Here is a 16,976-nt window from a genome sequence, read left to right as displayed (position 1 = left end):
TCTGTGACAAGGGTCTGATTAGCCTGCTTCCCCAGTCACCCCCAGAGGAAACCAGTCCTGGGGTGGTCTAAGAGAGCCTGCAAGCCACCTCCCTTCCCAGGTGCAGGACTCCCCCTTGGCGTCTGATCATTGGGTCAGCTCATTCTCTAGAGGGGGCTGTGGTGGGCGCTGGGGGTGAGGCACCTTCCCTGGTCCTGCAACCCTGCTGGGCATGCAGTGGATAGCAGCTCCTCAAACAAATCGCCAGATTCTCTGGGAGAGCCAGTCGTAGCTGAGCTGGTGTTCTAGCCCAGGAGGCCGATGGAAGCTTGTGGGTGTGCTCATGTGGACTGGGGATGTAGCTCAGCTGTAGAGTGCTAGCCTAGCACGCGTGAGGCCCTAGTTTGATCCCTAGCACTTCAAACGAAACAGAAATCCATCCAGACACACCCATGTGCATATGGGTGGTCAGGGGCTGGAGACCAGCACCTGGAGCAAAGTCGCAGTGTTTGCTCTGTGTTAGGTTCTAACCTGCTCTTCACATCTTGGAATGTGTCAGAAGTTTCAGAAGCTGGTCCTAGACGGAAGCAATGTTGGTGTGAAGAGGGGTGCTGCCCTTATGCAGAGGAGGGCTTTCCTTGGCAGCTGCCCCCATACTATGCCTGGTGGCTTCCAGAGCGCTGGGGAGGAGACCTGCAGGAACGACGGGGGCTTTCTCCAGCCAGGAAAAGGAAGACCCTCCAAGGCCCCCACAGGGCCCGGGCCTGCTTTCCGCCAGCGTCAGCTGGCTGTGGAGTGTGAGCCCCTGGTTGTGTCTTGTCTGTGGCCTTCCCTTAAGAGCTGCTGCCTGATGTCCTGTCCTGAACGATGCCTGCTAGCCCACCTGACCTTGGCTTTGATGTGTGGGCCCAGCCTGGCCATGTTGTCCTTTGCACATTTTCTCCGCGGGACCCTGGCCAGGGTTGTGCCTGTGCATCTGTGTTGGGCCGAGCCCCTCACTGGGTGGGAAACTGAGGCTCCCTGCGAGGGGTCTGGCTCTCCTGAACTGTGCCCGTCTGAGGTTCAGGGTCATGTTCCAAGCTCCAGTGACAGCCTTTCCCTTACCTTTTTCAGCTTTGAAAGCATGCAGAGGCTGTGTGACAAGTACAACCGTGCCATCGACAGCATCCACCAGCTGGTAGGTCGCCTCAGTGCCCACAGGCTGTCCCTTCCCTGGGCGGGTGTTCCCTGTGAAGCCCTGGGGCGCTGCTGCTGAAACCCTCGGGGCAGGGGCGGCTCTGCTTTCTGAAGTGCACCCTCACGCACCTTGCCCCTGTGCTCTGCTACCTGTGGGCCACGGCAGAGACCTGGGCACTCAATGGCCTTCCTGGCTATGAGCTCTGCCTCCCCTGCTGTCCAGCAGGTGACACGTGTTCTCCGTGCAGGCCCGACTGTGGCATGGTTTGTCTGACCTCACCGCCCCCAACACAGCTGAAATGCTGGGACCCTGTAGCAGGGGCTTGCTGCTTCCTGGGTCCAGGACCATCTGCTTTCTGGAGAGAGCAGGTTCTCTGGTGTGGGGCCTCTTGAGAGATGCTCAGCTCTCATGAGGGACATGCAGTGACAGCCGGTTCCTCCTGGAAGGTGTTTCCACTGGGGAGGCAAAAGTGTGGAGTGGCGTGGCCTCGCGTCCCTCCCAAGCTAGGCTGCGATGCCCGTGTAGCTGGCTGGCCATGTAGCGTGTGCCACCCCGGGGCTCTCTCAGTGGGTAGCTGGCTTGCCGTTGCTAACCATGGGGAGGGTATTTGCATCAGCTGAGTGTGTAAGGGACCCTTGTGTGGGTCAGTGGTGGGCATGGGGCCTTCTTGTAGCTCTGAGGCTGGGCTGGGTCCTGGAGATGGGGCCATGAAGAGTCATGAGCCGAGCTGCACATGCACCCTCTTGTGAGGAGGCGGGTGCTGGGCCTTCAGTGACACCGGAGGGTTGGGCGTCATACCAGGGACTCTGGGTGAGCCATTGAGGGCCCGTGCATGAGCGGTACCACAGCGGCCAGCTTTTGGTTCTTGAAGCAGCTCGTGGCCCTTGTATGGCTGCAGAGCCCGAGTTGATGAGGCCAGACCACTGTCTTGCAAGGAACCATGTCCATGTCGGGGCCCAGGGCACAGGTGCTCTTGCACGAGATGGCACACTGGTGAGCAGTGAGGTGCCAGAGGCTGCTGGGACCCAGGCTGCACACTAGCAGGCACGAGCCCCGGATGAGCTTAGGGTCAGAGAGTGCTCTTTGGAATGAGGGCTGCAGCAGCCCATCTAGTCGAGCAGGAGGAGTGACAGAGAACGTGATCCATGCCCTCTTTCCCAGCTGCAGAAAAGAAAGTCAGATGTACACTCCCAAGTATGCGGACACACTTTTGTACACACACACACACACACACACACACACACACTCACACTCTCCCTGCTTGCTACTGCTGCTGTTTCTCTTTTTGTGGTCCTGGGGATGGAACCCAGGGCCCCACGCATGCTAGGAAAATGCTCTACTGCTGAGCCACATCCCCAGCTCTCTGTCTTGGGGTGGCCCCTGTGGTCTGCCTGTGGCATTACATGTCTGATGCTACCTCGTGTTCCTAGTGGAAGGGCACCACCCAGCCCATGAAGCTGAACACACGACCGTCCAATGGGCTCCTGCGACACATCCTGCAGCAGGTCTACAACCACTCAGTGACCGACCCTGAGAAGCTCAACAACTATGAGCCCTTCTCCCCTGAGGTGTACGGGGAGACCTCCTTTGACCTGGTGGCCCAGATGATTGATGAGATCAAGATGACTGAGGACGATCTCTTTGTGGACTTGGGCAGTGGTGAGTTTTGGGTTGCATGACCTGAGAGGAGTTGTTTATGTCTATGCCTTTGTGCATGTCCCTGCAGAAGAGTTTAACAGGGAGTAGGTGCTGGCTGAGTGTCCACAGCCCAGGGGAGAAGCTCCCAGGAATCACACCCGGTGCTTCCTGTCCAGGGTCTTCCATTGTGGCCTAGAGCTCAGTCCCTGACCCTTGGCCTATGCTGGCTTTCTCCCCTGTCTGCCTGCACTTAACATGGCCTGTGGGACTGCTCCTTGGCCAGAGGCAAGGGGAACTCAGCCGTCAGAGTTGTGGCTCTCTGGTCAGGGCTGTGAGGGCCTCACTCCCACCAGGTTCAGGTAGAAGCTCAGATGCCCGGCCCTAGGAAGGCTTTGCTTCCTGCTGTGTCCTCATAGGGCAGGGGGTGGAATGCAGGAAGGGGCCTGGCTTACCCCTTCCATCCAAGAGGGTGGAGTCCCCTTCCAAAGTCCCACCTCTTACACCTTACCATTTGGGATTATGTTTGCACATGAATTTTGGAGGGGATGCCATCTTTCAAACCTCAGCGTCTGCTGGAGGGTCTGTGCTTTGTGTCTGTCCTCTAGTACTGGGTATCGAACATCAGGGTGCTTGACCACTGGCCCACATCCCCACTTTTTGTTTGTTTGTTTGTTTGTTTGTTTGTCTTGGTACCAGGGATTGAACTCAGGGGTGCTTAATCACTGAGCCACATCCTCAGCCCTTTTGATTTTTTATTTTCAAACAGGGTCTTGGTTAAGTTGCTTAGGGCCTCGTTAAGTTGCTGAGGGTGACTTTGAACTTTGGATCCTCCTGCCTCAACCTTCCGAGCTCTGGTGTGACCGCCCCCTCAGTAGGGTCCACCTGGTGGAGTCCCAGGTGGCCATGCCTCTCACACAGGCTGCCTTGGCCTCTGACACAGGCATGTGCCATCATGCCCGGCTTTTCTTGTTTTGTTTGCTTTTTGTTTTATTTGGAGATGGGGTTCCACTGAGTTGCCCAGGCTGCCTTTAAACTTGCATCCTCCTGCCTCAGCCTCCTGGGATAACCAGTGTGGCCAGTAGCCTGGCTCTGTTAGATTGAGTCCTGCACTCGCAGGCCTGGCTCCGGCCACCTCTGCTGGCGTGGCTCTCAGTTGCATGCTCATTATTATTTGAGCGTGTCGTGTGCGGCCTGGAAAGGCAAGCTGGAGTCCAGCACTGACCCCATGTGAGGAAAGATGGTTCTGAAGGCCCTGCTGCATCAATGCCTTGACACTCAGGACCCCTGGATGTCTGCAGTGACAGTGTTCGCTTCTGCACAGGCCACTGGGTGTGCTGGCCCTGCAGAGACTCCTTGAAGTGACAGAGATTGGAGACATCATCTCCATCTTTGGGTGGGGGGGGTCCACAGACATCCCTTAGTCAGGTCACGCTGGACTTCCTGGAGGGCATTTCAGGCCTGCCAGGCTATCCACTGTTGGTGACTTTGGGTAACGGCAGAGGAGCATCTTTCTAGGTAGTGCTGTGCCTTCTCTAGCTGTGCTGTGTCTGAGCAGTGACCCAGGCAGCGTCCTCAGAGAGGATTCTGCCTTTGGGGGCCACAGAGGACTGCCCTGGGTGAGTGGATGGAGCAGAGACGTCTGGTGGGAGCTCATTTGAGGTGTTCCAAGTGACTTCAGAGTTCACAGTGGTTTTGAGGTGTTCTGTGGCCTCGACTCTTTTTTTTTTTTTTAATATTTATTTTTTAGTTCTCGGCGGACACAACATCTTTATTTTTTTATGGTGTTGAGGATCGAACCCAGCGTCCCGTGCATTCCAGGCGAGTGCGCTACCACTTGAGCCACATCCCCAGCCCATGGCCTCGACTCTTGATGTCAGTGGACATGATCATGTAGCTTGTGTCCTCGACTCTGGTGTGACCGCCCCCTCAGTAGGGTCCACCTGGTGGAGTCCCAGGTGGCCATGCCTCTCCCTCAGGCTGCCTTGGCCTCTGACACATCTTTCTCTGCTTGAAGGTGTGGGGCAGGTTGTCCTTCAGGTTGCTGCAGCCACCAATTGCAAGCATCACTATGGAGTGGAGAAAGCAGACATCCCAGCTAAGTACGCGGAGGTGAGTGGGGCATGCGGAGGTGAGTGGGGCCCGCGGAGGTGAGTGGGGTCCGCGGAGGCAGGGAACCCCAATGAGGGCAGACCTGCTGTGCCCTGTACCCTGCTGCTCCAGGGCTTCCCCACCTGGGCATCAGTCTTCGCAGGCCTGGGAAGTTTAATTGATTCGGGTGTTCCTGTGTTTACAACCCCAGCCCCTCCCTGCAGATTGCCCCGTCCCTTAGGGAGAAGTTTTGGCAGGTCCCCTTGTGCCCTTGGTTCCATTCTCCTGGGATTGCACACCATGGGCATCTGGGAGGAGGTGACTGGTCTCCTCCTGGTAGAAGAATCATGCTTAGCTCCTCACATCTGCATACCCGACTCTCACTGCCCACTCCCCTCCTTGGCCATTCCCCCTCTTAGCAGTGGAGGATTGGGCCTTTGCTAGAGCCAGCCCCTCGTAGCCTCTGCCCAGGGTGGAGAGTCAGTTGGGCTTGGCGAGTGGGTGTACCTGAGCCATCACTCTGGCCTGCAGAAATGTGTGTAGCACCCTGGGGTGCTTCTCAGCAAGACTGCAGGTGGAAACTGACGTCCCAGACAGTGTGCTCCTGCCAGAGCAGGAGAGGCCATGGGGTCTGCAGGCATCTGGGGGGGTGGGGGGTATCGGGGTGGGGCCCTCCTGTGCCTTCCTGGCCTCCCTGGGTTTCTAAAGGGCTGTCTGATGTGTGTTCCTTCCAGACCATGGACCGAGAGTTCAGGAAGTGGATGAAATGGTATGGAAAAAAGCATGCAGAATACACAGTGAGTGCCATCGCTCCATGCCCGCGGCTACGACACCTGCCCCCTGCAGCTCTCCCATTCCGTCCACTATAGGGCCCCCGCCACTCCCGCATAGTAACATGGGAACTTTGCCCTTACTGCCTCTCTGGCCTGGGCCTCCATCCTTTAGGCAGTGTGTGGTCACCGTGAGCCCTAGCAGGAGGAGGACTTGCAGTTGGTGGGCCTCCTGGAAGTCCCTCTTCCCTCTTGTCCTTGAGGCCTGAGGGCTGCCTTGGGGCAGGCCCAGCTCTGCTGCCCTGGCTGTGTTAGCAAAAGGCGCCTGGGTGGGTGCAGTTCCTCTCCACCCCCGCTGCACAGGTTGGTTGCTGTTGCAGGGTCCTTGTGGACGTGTCACAGCCCATGTGCATGTGAGTGTGTGGACCCCTCTGGCCAGTGGCCAGCTGATGGGACACTCATTTTTAATCTTAAACTGTTGCTTTTTAAGTCTTTTCTTTCAGTGCTGGGGATGACCCCAGGGCTCACGTCTGTTAGAGGCAAGTGCTCTGCCCCGAGCCGCACCACGCTTATGGCCTGCTACTGGCAATGGTCAGGAAAGTCCAGCTGGCCTTGGCTTCTCTTTGCTGAGGTTTTGCCCCTGTGCTGACAGCAGTGACATCTGCAGTCCTTTCCTCCAGTGGCTGTGGGGTTTTGGCATTGAGTAGCTACACCAGCTTCTAGTACTGAGTTAGGAAATCCTTCCTCTGCTTCTGTCCTGTTCTTCCCAGACCAGGACTTCAACCCTGGGCAGGGGATACAGCTTGCCTTCTTTTCTTGGTGACAACCTTTTCTACATCCCGACCCGCCCCCTCACTGAGAGATGAGGGTGGAACCTGTGCTCCTCTTGCCTTTGCACGTCCGAGGGCCTCTGGGTTTCCCCGGGATGGGGAGGCAGCAAGCCGCTCAGCTTCCATTTCCAGGACACATGTTCCCATCCAGGGCCTCTGTCTCCTGGAAAGTTCCCAGCTGAAGTCCCAGCTAGGTCACCAGGTTCTCAAGATCCCCGACTAAGAGGTGCACAGGGTTGGACTCACAGTGTGCTCCACATTTCTGCTGAGAGTTCAAGCACATGCTTGAAAGTTCTCATCGCCGTGTTTCCCAGAAGGAGCCCCAGTCAGTCTCCTGGTGGCCTCCTGTGTTTTCACTACCAGAAGAAGAGAGGGAGGGACAAGGGGTCAGGTTCTGGTCGTGCCCTTTCCTTCTCTTCTTGTCATCACTGAGGCCTGCCAGGCCTTGGGTCAGCTTGTGTGTGAAGTCATGGTGTCGCACCTGGCCCATTTCCACTGTCTGCATCTCCTGGGGGCTCATGGGGCTCACTGTCCGTGCTGGTGGCTGCTGACTTATGGCTAGGAACAGAATTCTGGGGGAAAGAACTCCCTCCCTCCTGGTCTGGGTGATACCATAAACACCAGAGCAGAGACAGCAGGCCTCTTGCCAGCCTCGGCCCCCAGCTCCACGTGCCCTCATGTGGGCAGCATCCTGTTTTGCAGGCAGACCTTCTCAGGGAGGTGTAGCTAGAGGATGCACCTGGCTGTTTGAATGCCAGTTTTGGCGGGAACTTGTGTCCTGATTTTTGAAAAAGCCTCTGAGTAGCTCTTTGTGGCTCTGACACAGCGCCCTGGTTGGCAAGCCTGAGTCCCATCTTCCGTTACTCAACAAGGGAAGAGGAATAAAGCCAGGAGGAGCCTAACAATAGCGCAGTGCGCTTTCCCAGACTCAGAACCACCTCATGGGCTCGGCACCCTCCCCCAGCTCCTTGTAGAGGCTGGGCTCACGGACTGCCCTGCGGCTCTGCGCCTGCTGCTCTCTTCCCTCCTGCGGCTGCAGGAGTCCTGCTCCCTGGAGGCTGCCGCTGCTCTTGCCTGCCTCAGCTTCTACCCATGAGCCCCATCTATCCTCCAGAGCCCTGGAGCCAGCTTTGGGGCAGAGACACCAGGCCAGTCTCCCTTGTGTCGTTGGCGCTTTGTGGTGGCCTGGTGCTCAGCAGATGTCATGTGTGCAGAAGGCAGACCCACCGGCACCCTCTGTGGCTGTGGCCTCGGGATCCCTGCGTAGCTCCGCCTCTGCCCTGTGTGGTGGCTGTCCTTCTGGGGGATGCGCTGGGGCTGGGACAGCTGTCCCCAAGGTGGGCTAGCTGCCGCAATGCAGCCCGTGGAGGCCCCGCAGCAGCAGCCCCACCCTCAGCTCTCTGCAGGCACTGGCATCTCTTCCCTTGTTTGCTCTGGGCCCAGGCCACCCTGGCCTCCCTGTGTGCCGGATGCTATCAAGAGGTGGGCTGTGGTATGTCCATGTTGGCTGGTTGGCTGTTCTGCATGTAGGCAGAGTAGCTAATCCCCAGGGTCAACTCATGGACATGCTCTTTTTTTTTTTTTTTGCTTTAGTTGTAGATGGACACAATATCTTTATTTTACTTGTGTATTTTTATGTGGTGCTGGGGATTGAACTCAGTGCCTCATGCATGCTAGGCAAGCACTGTGCCCACTGAGCCACAACCTGGGCCCCCGGACATGCTCTTTTGACAGGGGCCCTCACCCACCAAGATGGTGGTTCCAGCCCTCCCTGGGTTTGCGCGTGGCCTGCCTGAATCTCCTGTATGCGGAGACTTCACAGGGCTGGGTCTGTCCTACAGATGAGGTACCGGCCCCGCTGCCAATTAGACGGTGGTCTCCATGCTCAGGGTGGGGTGCAGTGGCCACAGGCTGCGTGAGGCACAGCCATGCAGTGAGAACACTCCTCCGTGCTGGTTCCACACCCGCCACCTAGTTTTCCCTTTGGCCTTTGCTGCATCAGCAGGACTCTGAGACACCCAGCCAGCTTTAGTTCCCACCTTGGGGCCTGGAGACTGGGAAACCGTCCATCTGCTCTTCATCAAGAGTGCTTGGCCCCAGCAGCACCCAGGCAAGGAAGGCCCAGAGCGGGGCTGGGTGCAGGAGCAAGCCTGTCCCCAGGAGCACAGCCCTGTGGGAGGGTAGGAGTGAAGTCGGGTGGTGCTCATGGGTGCTGGGCAGTGGCTTGGCGGTGGTCTGCCATGGACGGCGAGCTGTGAAGGAGAAAGTCCACCCCAGAGGGCTGAAGGTGTTGTATTGGAATCCAAGGCCCCCCAGATTGGGTGATCCTCTGGGAGGACCCTAGGACGCGGCACGTGACTGTCCTTACTGCTGTGGCTTTCACATTGACAGGAACGAACAAGGGCAGTGTGGGCAGAGGCCCGGGGGAGCTGGGGAGTTCAGGCAGGGCTTCCGGAATCCTCTCAGTGAGTCATGTAGGACACGTGTCACTCCCAGCAGCAAGCCGATGTGTGGAATATTGTCATCTAGCGCACAGACCTATTCCCTAGGGTTTTGGGGGTAAGGTCACTTGGTGCTTCTACCTGTGACATGCTGACTTCAAAGAGAGGCAGGCATGAATTATGTGCCCAGGCCTGATGTGTCTGGGGGGCCAGGGCTGGGTATGGAGCTGGGAAGACAGAGACGTTAGGGTTGGCTGGAGCCAGTGCAGTGTCCTGCCCCTGGAGAGGCTCAGGGTGGCCCTCCTGCTCCCGTCTCCCACGGTCACGTCTCCTCCTGTCTCTGTGCTCATGTGCAGCTGCTCTGGCTTGGGTGTGACCTTGTCACATCAGATAGCAGTGTCTTGCTGTCCTGAGAAATGCTCTGGATGGGACATGGGGCTGTGGGCGCTGTGTGAGCAACATTGTCCTAAGTCACCTCACAGATGTGGGGAGTCTGATGGGCGCTTCTGCTGTGACTCATTAGCTGTCCCCACCCCTTCCCTAGCTCGAGGACCCAGGAATGCCATGTCCTGTCTCCAGACCCTCCTGTCCTAGATGTTCCCTGTCACTGGAGTCACATACCGTGTGGTCTTTGTGTCTGGTTCCCACTGAGCACGAGGTCCTCAAGGGCCATCCCCCTGCAGGTGTGCATGGACGCCCACTTGGAGTGTGGCACATGTTCCTGCCTCTGGGGCTCCCGCCTCGCAGGGAAATGGCTGCTGTTGGAGAGCACAGCGCCTCGCGTCTTGGCTTTCCAGATGTGATGGCCCTGGGCAATTGGTCATAAGACCTGGCCTTAGGAAGCCAGAAAGGAGCATTAGCCTCCCAACAAGAACCGCTGTGCAGCTTGGGTTGTGGGGACACTGGTGCCGGGTCAGATGTGTAGTGAGCGGACAGAGGTCCCTCAGCGGGGCCGGCTTCCCCTGCTGTGTGTGCGTGTCGTGGGCACTATGGGGACAAGAAGGGCGCCCTGGGCTTCCCAGCCCTGCGGAGCTGCCTCAGGGAGGCCCTAGTGGGACTGACACAGAGCCTGCCCAGGGCTGCCCCTGGAGGGCCCAGCCACAGCGCAGGCCCCTCCTGGGTCCACAGGCCCTGTGGGTGGGCTCCAGCAAGAGCATGGACACAGCATCACGGCTGTCAAGTACATTCCTTGGTGTGGCTGTCACCACTTCCCACCCAAGCTGGTCTGCCCCACTCCAGGCCCTGAGTGGTCGCGGGCTCTGCCCTGCTCCGGCATCCTGGCTGGGCTCAGCTCACCTTGCTCCGGCCCGCTGTAGCACAGGTGGCGGCTGGCAGGCCTCGGCCTCTCTTGTGTTCTCCCCCCGGCGGCTACTCCTCTCAGGTGTTCCTCACAGCAGCCGGGCAGGGGCAGGACTGTGGGACTGCACGAGACCCATGCGGGGAGTAAACGGTCTCTTTTCTTTCTCAGCTGGAACGAGGCGATTTCCTCTCAGAAGAGTGGAGAGAGCGGATCGCCAACACAAGGTACGGCTAGTGCGGGCACGTGGTACCCACGGGCATGGGGCATCCCATCGCTCTTGAGGACCCGGGCGGGCAGCCCCTTTCTTATGCTGGCCATCTGGGTCTGGGTCACTGTCCACCTCGTCGTGTCTGAGGAGTGACAGAGCAGCCACTCGTAGAATGAGTGTGGAGTGTGCTTCTCTGTGGCCCCAGCCCAGCTGCCATCTCTATCTCAGCCTGTCAGGGCTTGACTCTGGCTCCTGGACTGTCCATGCTCAGTGCCTGCAGGGACAGTGGGCATGAGACCCAGCCCTGTCTAGGTCTCTAGGTGCCTTCATCGTGGGCATATGCCATCCAGCTTTGCATTCTGTGTGCTGGTGACAGAGTGTCCACTTTTTGTGTCCATCTTTTGCATTCATCCCTGCCAGGCCTTCATGGCTCTCCACCTTGATCACAGCCCTCCTGCTTCCCCCTGTCCAGTCCTCAGGGATGTCTGACCTGGTGTGATTGCTAGTGGACGTTTCCAGACACTCTGGTTTTAAGACTGCCAGGGTTCAGGGGGGCCCCTGGCCAGGAACACGAGAGCGCCTTGTTCCGGCCCTGTGCTGCTGCTCTGCTCTGCTCTGGTGGCGCCCCGGGGGGCAGGTGGGGTGTGGGCAGCGCCTGGTAGTGGCTGGAGGCAGGCCGTTGCCACGCTGGGACTCTGCGCCTGGAGTGGAGCTGTGGCTGACTCAACTGGAACATTGTTTTGCAGTGTTATATTTGTGAATAACTTTGCCTTTGGTCCTGAGGTGGATCACCAGCTGAAGGAGCGGTTTGCAAACATGAAGGAAGGTAATGCACCCCTCCACCAGGCCCTCGCAGTCCAGGGCTCCGCACAGACAGCCCCTGCTGAGGGCTGAGGTCGCGGTGTGCGCAAATCTTGGCCTGGGTTTTCTCTTTGGAACAAGTGAATCCACTGCTGTGGGCTTGAATCCTTGGGCCCAAGGTGCGTCTGCCTAGGGCCCTGCCTCAGATGCCACTGCCCTCCAGTGCGGCAGGCAGGCAGATTGGGAGTCTCCCTTGACAAACCTTGACGTGTCCCCGGCCCACAGTGGCAGGCTGCATCAGAAGCCATGGACTCTGCATGGCAGGGCCACGGTGGCTCTTGCTAGTGTAGCTAAGGGCAGAGCTGCCTGCTGCCGCTCTTTTACTTTTGGTGGTGCTGGGGACTGAACCCAGGCCTGTGCATGCAGGGCATGCGCCTAGAGCTGACCTGTGTCCCTAGCTCCCGACAGAGCTGCTGCTTGTCCTCCTGCCTGCATCTTCCTGGGGCTCTCACGGGGCCAAGCCCAGGAGGTATGGGCAGCGCTGCCCCTTGCCTGCTGCTCGCCAGGCTGCCGCTGCTCCCCCTCCTCTGCCGGCTGCTGTTCTGTCTGCTGCTGCTCTGAGTTCCCACGTGTCCTGGGCGCCGGGAGCCTGCTTCCTGTCGCTTGTTCTCGGGAGGCCCCAGGCCAGGAGAGACTGTGGGGAGGCTCTCCTCCGTGGTTGTCGTCCCGCTGTCAGGCAGACTGAGTGGACAGGCTAGGCCAGCATCAACCAGACGGCCCCAGTTGTGGGAAGCACTGGGCCTGGGCCTGTGAGTGCAGCCCTGTGTGGAACACTGTCCACAGTTACTGTAGAGCCAGGGCTGGCCAGTGCCACGCTGCATCCCTGAGCGGCCCGCAAGTCCCTCCTGAGCACTGGGGTCACCAGTGTCAAGTGCTGCCTGCACCCTCAGAAGAAAGAGACTCCTTTTGGACTCCACAGCTGCCTTTCTGTCTGCACTCACCTATGGGCACTGCCTGGTGGCTGCTGGGGTCACTTGCTCTCTGACATTCTCACCTGTGTTCTTTTCTGTGGCCCTAGGGGTGGCACCTGGGGCTTTGGCATGCAAGACGGGGCTCCCCCATACTCTGGCCACACTCAGGCCCACCCCCCTCCTAACCTGGCCTGTGTCGGTGTTGAACTGTAGTCTAGTGGGGCATCCCACGTCCTGCACTTGCCCTTCCATTTGTTGACCTGTCCCTCGCAGCCAGCTGTGCTGCGTGACAGCCCTTCGTGGTAACAGGTGCCCTCAGAAGGCGCTCACTTGCCTCGGTGGATCCCTTTGGGTCTGGGATCACGCAGGATGTTTACGAGGGGTGGTCACTGGCGATGCTTGCTGCCCGCGTGCTTGTGGGGTGTGTGGGGCACGGCTTCCTGCTTCTGTTCATGGCCTGGGTGCGCAGTGGGGAGCAGGCTGTCGTAGTGGTGTTCTCTGCAGCTCAGATGATTCAGCCTCGCTGGCTCCATGGCCTTCTGACAGGACCCTGCTCATCAGGGTCTGACTCCTTCCGGGCACAGCAGGACCTGGCCAGGCCTGTGGCAGCCCAGCCCAGCCCAGCCCAGCCCTCCGGCTGGGGGTCGGGACTTGAAAAGCAAAGGCAGGGTGGGTTGTAGGGCTGGATGCTGGTGTCCTGCGAGTGTGTGCGCACAGATGTGCTTAACTGGATGATGTTTGAATTTTCTAATTTAAGTTTCACGCTCTCATCTTTGATTTTAATTGACTTTTGTTATAATAAAAGGTTTGGGCTGGGTGTGGTGGCTGGACCTGCCATCCCAGGGAGTCTGGAGGCCAAGGCAGGAGGATTGCAAGTTCAAGGCCAGTCTCAGCAACTTAAAGAGAACCTGTCTGGGGATGAAATGTCTTTAAAAATAATAAATAAATGAATAAAGGCCAGGGTTGTGGCTCAGTGTTAGAGTGCTTGCCTATCATGCGTGAGGCATGGGGTTTGGTCCCCGGCACCACATAAAAATAAAAATAAAGGCATTGTGTTCACCTACAACTAAAAAAATAGAGAAAAAAAAAAGGGGGGGCTTAGTGCAGCTCAGGGGGCTGGCTTCGCCCCACGGCTGCGCACACGCACACAGCTTGGCTCCCAGGGCAGCGGCATGTCTTTTCCATTTTATGTGAAAAGTTGTTTCATAATGGCGACGAGTATTGATGTTTACATCAGCAATGAATTTAGTGAAATCGAGGGTTCCCTGTGGCTCTTGTGGCCCTTGGACTTTGTCGTCTCTCTGGGCACAGTCAGACCGCTGTCTGTGTGGCTGTTGCTTTCATCTCCCCAGGCTTCACTTCGAGTGTGTGGCCACGCATCCCAGCCCTGCCCAGGGCCTCCCCATCCCCGGGGCCCGTGCTGGCCCTTCGCACACACTTGTGTCCCCTTTCCTCAGTTGGCCGCGCCCCAGGAGAGGTCCGCCAGGCACTGCTGTTCCCAGCCTGGCTTCCTCCTCCATGGGTGGCAGTCCCAGGTCCCCAGGCACTCTGTGTGCTTGGTTATCAGAACCCGTGTGGACCCTGCAGTCGGTGGTGGGCGTGCCGTCTGGTGCGCCTCCACCTCGGGCAGCAGGTTCAGGGACTCACCGGGGCTGCGTAAGGAAGGGTAGCCCAGTGTGTTTGAAGGAGGGCTCTGGGACAGGTTCACCTGGCAGCCGAGGGCTCGGTTTCCTTCCTCTGAGTGGGTGGGCGGGACTCGAGTCCCGGTGCTTGTCTCCTTGGTGGCCTGCTCTGAGCTGCAGTTTGGGTCACGTGTATGCATCTGTTTTCCCACGAGTGGTACCAGTCTCCTTTGTGTTTCAGGTGGCAGAATCGTGTCCTCGAAACCCTTCGCACCTCTGAACTTCAGAATCAACAGTAGAAACTTGAGTGGTAAGCAGCCCTCACGTTGCTGGGAGACTGAGCAGGGCAGAGTCACACAGACATGCGTCAGCCACAGTCTCCCTGGCACTGCAGGCTGCCAAGCAGTGTCCTGATTTCCCTCTGCCTCATGACTCCCCAAGTCCTGATGGCCACGCTTCGTCTGCTGTGGTCCAGTGTCCCCTGGGAGCAGAGTCACCCAGATGAGACCCGTGGCTCTGAGGAGGTGCTGAAGGATCAGGGCCCTGAGGACAAGGAAAGGCTTTGGCATGGAGGCCTAGGTCGCCTCCACCAGCTGCCCATGCAGGGGAACCTGTGGGCCCCTCCCTTGTCCTCTGGGCACAGCTCTCCTCTCTCAGGGTTGCATGTTCAGAGGTGCCGGCTGTTCTCACAGCTGTGATGTGAGCTGTTTCCAGATCCTTCTGCAGGCTCCTTGTGACCCATTCGGTCGAGCCCCTTGCCTTTATCCTTATAAGCTCCCCTAGGCCACAGAGCTCTGGCTCAGGTGCTGCTCCTCCGCCTGCTCTGGCAGCCAGGCCAGGCCTGGGGACTGCTGGCCAGCCTGGGCTTGGGGGACCCAGGCGTGGCCCTGCACAGGGTGGAGGCGGTCAGCAGTAGCACAGGGCGCTGCTTGCCCTTCTCAGCTGCGGGGCTTTGGAGGAGGGTGGCCGGGCCCGGGGCCGTGCGCTCTGTGGCCTGAGCTGTTCTGCTGGTCTGCAGACATTGGCACCATCATGCGCGTGGTTGAGCTGTCACCCTTGAAGGGCTCGGTGTCGTGGACGGGGAAGCCAGTCTCCTACTACCTGCACACCATCGACCGCACCATAGTGAGTTCTCGCGCGCTCTGCTCCCCTGTGCTCGAGGCTTCCCGACCTGCTCTGTGCAGCCACCTCTGCCTTCTCCCAGAGTCCTCCACCCAAGGACCGTGTGGGCTGAACAGGAAGGGCAGCGAGTGGCTCACAGTCAGGGCTGTTTGTTGGTCTCAGGTTTGAACAGCACAGGGACAGTAACGGCCCACCTGGCTTCCTCACCCAGTGTCCCGGGAGGCTGGTCCTGTGCCTCTGCCACCCTCTTCCCAGTCTCTCTGCAGGAGACAGGACTCTGGGGCCTGAGGGTTGGGACTGTTGTGAGTGGCAGGGACAACAACTTTTTTGGGGGTTGAGTCACACTAGGCTTGCTGTTGATCCCAGCTGTGTGCTGAGTGCCTGTCACCTGGCTGTCCAGCGTGTCTGAGGTTCTCTGGGTGTCGCTTTTGTCCTGGAAATTTGGGACTCACTTGTATTAAGTGTTTTTTTTCCTCTTCCTTTTAGCTTGAAAACTATTTTTCTAGTCTGAAAAATCCAAAACTCAGGGTAAGTTGGTGTTTCTTTCTCCTTGACTTAGTGGTGTGGGTGTGGTGCTCTGTGTGCAGCGGCCAGGTTGTGAGGGACCAGGGGCCTGAGGGCCAGGGTCTCTGCATCCCTTGCTGCCCTCTGCCTGTGCGTCTGCCTCACTGCCAGCAGACCGGGCCGGCCGGCGGGGGGGGGCTGTGGTGTGAGCGTGCTGAGGCGGGGCTTGTGTGCAGGCTACTGGCTCGTTGTGCTGGCCTGTGTCCCTCCCCGACCAGAGGTGGGTGTCCCGCCTGTTGTGGTCTGCCTGACCTGTGTTTGCTCTCATGCCTGTCCTGCTTGCACAGTGGGCTTAGTGGTGCTTCTGCGGCTTCAGCTGCCTGGTCACTGGACACTCAAGCTGGTTCATGACCCTCCACTCTGTCCCTCTGGAGAGTCAGAGGAGTCCTTGTCCTTAAATGGACTGAGTTGGGCCCAGTGTGTGGGGGCCCTCTGGGCAGTGTTCTTCCTGGGATGTGGGTCTTCAGGAGAGTGCAGCTGTCCCAGGCTGGCTGGCATGGTTTTCTCATGACTGCAGAGTGCCAGTGCCTCTTGGTCAAGGGGGCAAATGCCTGGGCAGCTAGTGGCCTGCAGGTGGACCTCTGAGTTTCCCCTTGAGGGGCCGGGCTCGGACCTTGCGCTTGGGTCTTGCTCTCGGTCGGCTCGTGTTTGAGGTGTTTGGTTTCTTCTCACGGGCATTGGCGGAGGACACCGGCTGCCTGTGTGCCAGCCTGGGTCTCGTGCCGCGCTGCCCCCACGCTCTCACCTGTGCCACGGGGAGAGGAGCGACGAGCAGAGCTGAGTGCCAGTGCCCTCTGGACACGTGTCCCACGCTTTCTTCCCAGGAGGAGCAAGAGGCAGCTCGGCGTCGGCAGCAGCGAGAGAGCAAGAGCAATGCGACCACCCCCACCAAGGTCCCCGAGAGCAAGGCGGCTGCACCCACCAAGGTCCCCGAGAGCAAGGCGGCTGGGCCCGCTGAGGCCCCCAGGGTAAGGCGCCCTCTCACAGGGCCCCCAGGGAAGGCCCGTAGGACTCAGCCCCTGCCTCGGCCACAGAGGCAGTGCCTGCCATCCATTGGGGGGGGGCTACTGAGAGCAGCTGCCCTGCGCCTCGCCCCCAGCCCCTGGCACCATCTTGGTAATCAGCTGGACCCTTCATTCCTGCCTTTGCCCGTCAGGATTCTGGTGCTGAGGAGGAAAAAGCGGGGGTAACCACTGTCAAAAAGCCATCTCCCTCCAAAGCCCGGAAGAAGAAATTGAACAAGAAGGGGCGGAAGATGGCTGGCCGAAAGCGCGGGCGTCCCAAGAAAATGAACACTGCAAACCCCGAGCGCAAGCCCAAGAAGAACCAATCTGCACTGGATCTCCTGCACAGCCAGACCGTGTCCCGGACAGCATCCTCCTCGCCCCAGGGTGAGCAGCCTGACCCTGCCCGGGGCACCTCCTGGAGCCAGTGTCCAGGTGCCCTGGGGAACGACTGGCTGCCT

General features: G+C 58.9%; 1 protein-coding gene across 8 annotated transcripts in view; it reads left to right on the top strand.

Moving 5' to 3' along the window:
- Dot1l (DOT1 like histone lysine methyltransferase) overlaps positions 1 to 16,976 on the top strand; it is a 57,327-nt gene that overhangs the window by 21,915 nt on the left and 18,436 nt on the right. For 6 of the 8 annotated variants that reach the window (XM_046444233.1, XM_046444232.2, XM_046444231.2 and 3 more), the window contains exons 4-14: positions 1,093 to 1,156; positions 2,587 to 2,815; positions 4,809 to 4,903; positions 5,617 to 5,679; positions 10,392 to 10,447; positions 11,178 to 11,257; positions 14,067 to 14,135; positions 14,844 to 14,950; positions 15,434 to 15,475; positions 16,336 to 16,479; positions 16,668 to 16,902. In XM_046444233.1, the coding sequence (XP_046300189.1) occupies positions 1,093 to 1,156; positions 2,587 to 2,815; positions 4,809 to 4,903; positions 5,617 to 5,679; positions 10,392 to 10,447; positions 11,178 to 11,257; positions 14,067 to 14,135; positions 14,844 to 14,950; positions 15,434 to 15,475; positions 16,336 to 16,479; positions 16,668 to 16,902 (1,184 nt within the window). Of the gene's footprint in view, positions 1 to 1,092; positions 1,157 to 2,586; positions 2,816 to 4,808; positions 4,904 to 5,616; positions 5,680 to 10,391; positions 10,448 to 11,177; positions 11,258 to 14,066; positions 14,136 to 14,843; positions 14,951 to 15,433; positions 15,476 to 16,335; positions 16,480 to 16,667; positions 16,903 to 16,976 lie in introns of those variants that run through there. The other 2 variants (XM_046444236.2, XM_046444235.2) reach the window with 2 other exon arrangements.

Source organism: Marmota monax, unplaced genomic scaffold (genome assembly GCF_021218885.2).
Source record: "Marmota monax isolate L192 unplaced genomic scaffold, Marmota_monax_Labrador192_F-V1.1 WCK01_AAM20220418_F8-fsc00102, whole genome shotgun sequence".
In the NCBI taxonomy this organism is placed as follows: Eukaryota; Metazoa; Chordata; class Mammalia; order Rodentia; family Sciuridae; genus Marmota; species Marmota monax.
Note: the sequence above shows the minus strand (reverse complement) of the source record. Positions and strands in the feature narration are given on the sequence as shown.